This window comes from Diachasma alloeum, unplaced genomic scaffold (genome assembly GCF_001412515.2).
Source record: "Diachasma alloeum isolate Michigan unplaced genomic scaffold, Dall2.0 Dall_scaffold_00284, whole genome shotgun sequence".
NCBI lineage: Eukaryota > Metazoa > Arthropoda > Insecta > Hymenoptera > Braconidae > Diachasma > Diachasma alloeum.
Window position 1 is genome coordinate 284,228 of NW_021680423.1, and position 6,780 is coordinate 291,007.

Genomic DNA, 6,780 nt, shown 5'->3' on the forward strand with positions numbered 1-6,780 from the left:
TGCACAAATATATTCAATTCAATTACCAAGAAAATTATTGTCTATTCGTGAATAATCAACTGGTGTTAGTGAATCAACTTTTTTAGCAACATGAAGGAGACAACTCTGCCAATCAGTTGAAAAAAAATCTAAATTCCTGTGATTGTTTGCGCTTTCTGATAAACATCCTTGAAGAAGATTATCAAGGGACGTTTATTGTGGAAATGTTTCAAAGCTTCAAAACAGAACTTTCGAGATAACTGCATAATCAACAAAATTCAACGTAAAATTGATAAATATCTGCAAATAATCATAATGCATATTCAGCAAATAAACCAAAAAAACATGCTAGAGCTCATGAGTACAATGACGTTCATACCTTGTGCCTCAACATTGGTTGCTGCAAATGTGATGACTGTACATGTGATCCTGGAATAGGCTGTTGTGGTACAACACCTAGACCAGTACTAACGTGCAATCCAGTGTTCACATTGCTGCTGCTACACGTTGTGCCGTGATTACCACCCACTGCAGCCTAGAAAATTTTGTACTTCATGTTTTCCATACAAAAGATACCACAACATCCAACTCATGAGCTCTGCATCATTTTAAAAAAATTGTAACATTGAAAAATTTAATTCAGACATTTAGTTTAATTTGGAAATTCTGCTTTGGGGAGGGAAAATTGATTTACCTTGACAGGTGATGGGGCAGCCGCTGGCACGACGATGGCCCCAGCATATTGCTGCTGAGTCTGGGTAGTCCCAAACTGTATACTACCCGGCATTTCTTTGGACGTTAATGGCCTCACTGATTGACCAGACGTAACTCCACTCACAATTCCACTGGTGTGATACTCCAAATTATTACCACTGTTTACTCCAACTCCACTGACACTTCCCAAATGCTTCTGTGTTACTCCTATTGGCGTTGTTACCTCGTCCACCCCACGAACTCGTTTCATTTCAAATTACATTGGAAATTCTGGAAGCATTAAAAATTCATACTTTTTATTTTTTCTTTATTGTTCGTTGGGTTTGCAGGCTAGCCTAACAGCCTGACATTCTCTGTCTTGCATATTAATTTTCTCGCATGAATTCATTGAACTTTGTAAGATAGTGGTAGAAAATAAAAGAAATGGTAAAGTGGAATTATAAGATCATTCTGCGAATGTCTCAGTTACTAGGGAATTTATCAAACAATTTCAAGACCTTTTTTTTGTAAAGAACTCTTTTACAGATCTTGCACCGCCGGTTCTCGGTTATTTTTCACAAATATTTAGAGCGAAATTGTTGAGTCAGAGGTGAATTTTTCTCGAGAGTGAAAAAAAGTCGTGAAATTTTCTGGAAAATCCTGCGATTTTGGGGAGATGTAGAGAATAAGATTCTTAAATGTGAGTTTTTCGAATGAATCAGCTTATTTATATTTACGAATATTCGTATCAATTGTTAGATTTATCGAAAAATGTTACTTTTCTTTGAAATCCTCTAACAAAAATTTCAACCTTTTTGACGAATCTTGCAGTTTGAGGCATTTGAAAGAGAATTTTTTTTTCAGTTCATTTTTTCTAAATATCTCTTCAACTGCCTGTTTCATCAGGAAAGAGATGTGTTCTGAAACCCTCGAAACGGTCCAGTATTTTTTAATGAACCTACACTGAGGGAAAAACAAACAAGTTCTCAAACAAGTCTTGTTGAGGCCAACAAAATCGCTAGTTGAAAATTAGCAAAAACGAAATTTGCTTGATTTGAATTTGAAAGTTTCAAACATGAATAATTGCTCCGTTTTCGATAACATGAGAATATTTTATATAGAGGAAAATTTATCAAAAAATATTTTGTGCCTAAATTACAAGATTGCTATCATATAATTATTATTTCATTTAAGGATTCATTTCTCGTCTGTAATTATTGAACTGCCGAAATCAAAAACTATTATTCTTTGTCTCGCATAAAACGAACATTTTTCAGGATCAAAATATGGGAGTGTCGAATAATAAAGAAGTAGTGCTAGGAATTACATTTTTTGTTTGCACAGAGAATACAATTTTTTTTGAACTACTAAATCTATTTTTGCGGCAAAAATTTGCAATTGCGGCGCCCTTTTTTGCATATTGGATATACAAAAATTCTTTTTTGATAATTAAAAAAAAACTTTTTTTTAGGTACAAGTAAGACTTGTGTGAGAACTGTCGTTTTCCTCTCAGTGTAGGGTTCCCTTGAATATTGCATAAATAATAGAATAAAAATTGTACTGGTTATTTGATTTTTCAATAATATTACTCGTGTATAATCATGTGATTAATTATTTTTTCTATCGATCGACACTTAATAAATAAAATAAATATGGCCCAGTCGTCCAGAAATTAGGGGTTTCAGCTGCATTCAATTTACTATTTCTCAATTAAATTATTCTTTGTTTTTTTATTGACTTCAAATAATTGTTTTTTGCTAATTAAAAATTCTTGAAGGTTGTAAGCCATCATATTTCCGTATAGCTGATCCTTTTATTTTAGATCCTGTTCACCCCAATAGTAACAGAATTTCAAGAAGATTCACGATTTTTTTTATTCGTCTTAGTATTGAGCTTCATTTATTCTTTGAGGGTGAATGAAGACTCACCTATCAGATGTAGGTACTGCAAGGTGAATCAACCGGCCCTGAAACACATCATATCTAACTTTATTTTATGCACATGAGGCTCTTAAAATTCTAAATGCATAGGAAATTTCTCTTTCATTTCATTTCCCTGTCTTCTTCACGGATGGTTTGGCTCGAGTGGATATGAAATATTATCCGAGGAATTTCATTATTGTTTTGGATAGAGGCAAGCTGTCAAACCGCCAATGCGGTAATTACTGATGACTAATACTCAAGTCACTCAGTGAGGAAGTTGAGGATTTTAATGACTAATTGTAAATAAAACAACATCAGTAATTTCGACAACAACTCCATCTATTCACTTCTGTTCCGTTTTCTCCTGAGTTTTGCAAACAAAAGTTTGTTTTCAATTTGAAATTTAATGCGAAAATAATTAATAATTGAAGGATCTGGGAGGGGGAATGTTTGAAGAACCCTTTTCAGTATTTGTTTTACGATAAAAATTTTCCTCTTCCATTTTCGCGATTTTTTTTCGGGAATTTATGTTTAAAAAAATTACTTCAAGCTTCTTCATAGTCTTTGACTGTTAAATTTTTTATTCAAAAATTTGCTTGTTTTTTGATTCAGAAATCGTTCCGATTGGAGGACTAAAAATTAAAAAATTTGTAAAACTTTTTCGCAAAATCCTTCCCAATTAAAAGCATTATTTTGCTCGAAAAATTGAAATTCCATTATATCTCGATTTTTTATTTGCCAACGTTCCAAAATTTATTGACACGAACTCAAAGGCGTCACAATACCTTCTAGCATAATCAAGAAATCTCAATTTGTTGATAACAATTTGTGATTAATTAAAGCAAGAAATTCACACAATATTTAAATAATTCAAAGCATTCATATAATATTAAAAAATAATAGTTTAAGAAGTTACAGGTCTTCCTCAGCTTTTTAATAAAAAATTTTAATTTCGAAAATTATTATTGAATTACACTGTTAAAAATTTTTGTCTGGATTTTCCGTGCGAAATTCCGGAAATTTTTATCGTGTTTAAGTTCCACTGAAATTTCAGGAAATCTTGTCATTGAAAAATTAAATATTCCATTGATTTTTTGTTAAAATGATCTAAAAGTGAACAATATATTTGACTTTTCAGTTCAATTATTTCACAAAAATGCAGAAAAATCAGGAAAATTGAGGGAAAAATTGAGAATTCATGCAATTTTGTTTCTGAATATTCAATCGAGATGTAAAATTTCCATCTCACTCCAACTTGAAACTCATGAATTTCCTTGAATTATACCTAAAACTATAAATTTCATAACCATTTTTCCCCTAAATCCGATTGAACGTCACTCATATGAAAATTACTATCATATTTTCCATGAACTTTCAATAAATTCCTAACAGTGTATGTCGTGAACGGTTTTCCTCAACCATTTGAAATTATTTGGACGAATTCAAGCCGTTGAAACCTCGCGTTAGATTTTATATTCTAAATGTTCTTTGCATTCTGGCCACTTGGCCATCACATCCTCAATATTATTCTTTAATTGTTTTTCTTTTTCAACAAAAGAAATAAATTTTCACTTGAAGGACTGAGATTCAGAAATAAAGGAAAACTCCCCTCGACAAATATTTTCCCCCCAATTCTTTAGCTTCCCATAATCCCCGCTATTTAATTAACAACGCATTTTTCCGTTTCATTTCAAAGTTTGTTACGACAACCTGATTTTTCCTCCAAACTAAATAAAACTGTATTTAAAAAATCGGATAAACCAATGAAGGCCAAAGAAAACCGAAAACTCTTCGGAACACTCGTTGATATTTCACCCAGAACACAAGAATAAATACGCGTTCCCTCAAAACGTAGGAGCAAAGTTTGCCGGCAAAACCAGCGGCCTCGGAGGCACCTCCACTCACACACAAACCTCCCCCCACACAAAATACACACAATCGCTCGTTGCCCGCGAGCCAGCAAATCAGCGGGGCGCGAGGGGACCCCCATCTACACTCGTAGTGGTTAAACTCGGCACTGGTGTTAGTGTTTCTGCGCGCGGAGGGACGCGTGAGGTATTTTACCCCTCGAACCCCCTCAAAACCCTACCAAAAACCCCCGCAAGTCCTCGAAAAAGTACCCACACACCCCTCCCAACGGAATCGCCCGGCAAAACCCCTGGGAATCCCCTCAAAAACTCCCCCAAAAGCTAAAAAAAAGAAATGTCGCAAAGTGCCGCACACGATCTCGCGTTTTCCGGCGCTCTCCTCCGTTACGCAATATATTCCTCAGTAAATACATAACACACTTAACCGCGCCACACAGCTCAACACAGAAAATTCCACCCAAGAATTCCCGAAAATAAACAACAAATAAATCAAGTGAATCATTAAAAATCGCGGAACAAACCACTGAATTTCCTCGAAAGCCCGCACCTCAATGTGAACAGTCACAATCACAATCAAATACCGGGAGGTGTGGGGGCTCCTGACGAGTCGAGGCCTCCTGGGTGAGATGTACCCCAGTCGCGACAAAAATCTCACTCCCACGCACCCAAAATTCCCCCAAAAACAACAATAACCGAAAAATCGCCACCTCAAAAATACTCCTCACTCAAAATTTCACATCATAGATAAATGAAGATAATAGTATTCCAAGGGATTGAAGATTCTCACCTCCCCCCCCCCAGTTTCACTGTATTATTTTCTCCTCTTTTCTCCTTTATTTTACGTTCTATCTTCCACCACGTAGCGAAAGAATCCACGCCAGGCCCCAACACACACGATGATGCCTTTCTTCTCGCTCTCTTTCTCCCTCTATTTTCCTTTTTTTTCCTCTCTTTCCTCGGAGTTTCAAGTTTACGCGTTCCCCTTTACGTTCACCACATCGACAAGTATTTTTGGATGAAAATGATTATTGAAAATGATTCGAATGGGCCGACGACAGGCCGGTCCAGCCGCACACAACAGGAAACAACTACTATGCTCCCTTGCACTTTTGCCTCACGACACGCACATAAGCTTCATACCACCGTGTACTCCGTATCAAAATTATTTTCTCACGCATCTTCGGAGCTTTCTTCAGCACGTTTATTCTTTATTACTGTTTATTTACTCAGCGGTGAATATTAGTCGGGGGGGAAATGATTTTTGCGGTTTTTTTTTTATTCGAAAGGGACGGTTAAAACGTACTGCGACGGAGCATACTCGCAACTCACGGGGGCTACCCAAGGCAAACTATTGGATTTTGTATGGCAAACAAGGAACTGACTGGTCGTATAGCGAGACGGTGCGGTAAAGAAGTGGGGGATTTTACTTCAGCGGGACAGTAGCGTAGCGAGGGACGCCGGAACGATGGGGCCACCGGGTACCGTCACAACTGCAATGTCTGCTATTTTTCGTCACCACAAATGCCCATAAAACTGCCTCGTCGAGGTAAAATTCAATTTCAGCGGCAAAAATTTTGCAAACAATTGTTGTGATTCGGGAGGGGAGCGGAGGGATTTTACGGGGGTTGAGGGGAGGCGGGAGACACCTGTCAGGGGTCAGTAACCCATAGGAACTCTGAGAAAATTTGAACGAGTCGAAGACTCCCAGTGACAGAATTTTCGGTTTTTCAATTTTCGGATTTTTTATCGTCTTCATTTCGGAGGAGAATGGGTTGGGGATTGTAAATTCATGGTGGAGGGTTTGACTACGAGTGTTTTGAGAGGCTGTAACTCAGCTGTACGACTCTCCCCACCCACCACACAAAACCCCCACCGATTTTCGTGAAAATAATGGAAATTTTTACGTACGTCCCTGAAAAATAGTGGCGACGAAGCCGCCAAGTGGCGCGCGCATGTTTCCAACGAAATAACCAAGCGGTTTTATCCGTGGTCGACATGTTCGCGCGGCCCAACAGCTGTTCCGTGCGCCGAGCAAACTCCCCATTCGTTTCAATCTGGGTCATGGAAACTGCGCAAAACCACGTTTATCAAGTTGCTTCACTAATAAATCGGCCAATATTTTTGATTTTTCGTTGATGAAAAGTGTTGAGTTGTGATTTTTAAGGGCACTAGGTGATGCAGATTGTGTTGAGGTGTCTCGGGTAATGGGAATGATTTTTTTTCACGCCGGTTTTGGGTGATAAAGGAGAAGAAATTAAAAATGGTTGATTTCGTTCCAATACGAAAATACGACGTTTGCCTGTGGTGATGTTCGGGTG

The 6,780-nt window shown here is 37.3% G+C and overlaps 1 protein-coding gene across 11 annotated transcripts in view; it reads right to left on the minus strand.

The window, feature by feature from the left end:
• LOC107038485 (paired amphipathic helix protein Sin3b) overlaps positions 1 to 6,780 on the minus strand; it is a 42,761-nt gene that overhangs the window by 28,429 nt on the left and 7,552 nt on the right. For 7 of the 11 annotated variants that reach the window (XM_015257614.2, XM_015257612.2, XM_015257613.2 and 4 more), the window contains exons 2-3: positions 2,601 to 2,638; positions 674 to 963 (exon numbers count right to left, since the gene is read on the minus strand). In XM_015257614.2, coding sequence (XP_015113100.1) covers positions 674 to 943 — 270 coding nt within the window. In that variant the 5' untranslated portion in view covers positions 944 to 963; positions 2,601 to 2,638. Of the gene's footprint in view, positions 1 to 673; positions 964 to 2,600; positions 2,639 to 4,983; positions 5,103 to 5,249; positions 5,796 to 6,370; positions 6,436 to 6,780 lie in introns of those variants that run through there. The other 4 variants (XM_015257608.2, XM_015257607.1, XM_015257609.1 and 1 more) reach the window with 4 other exon arrangements.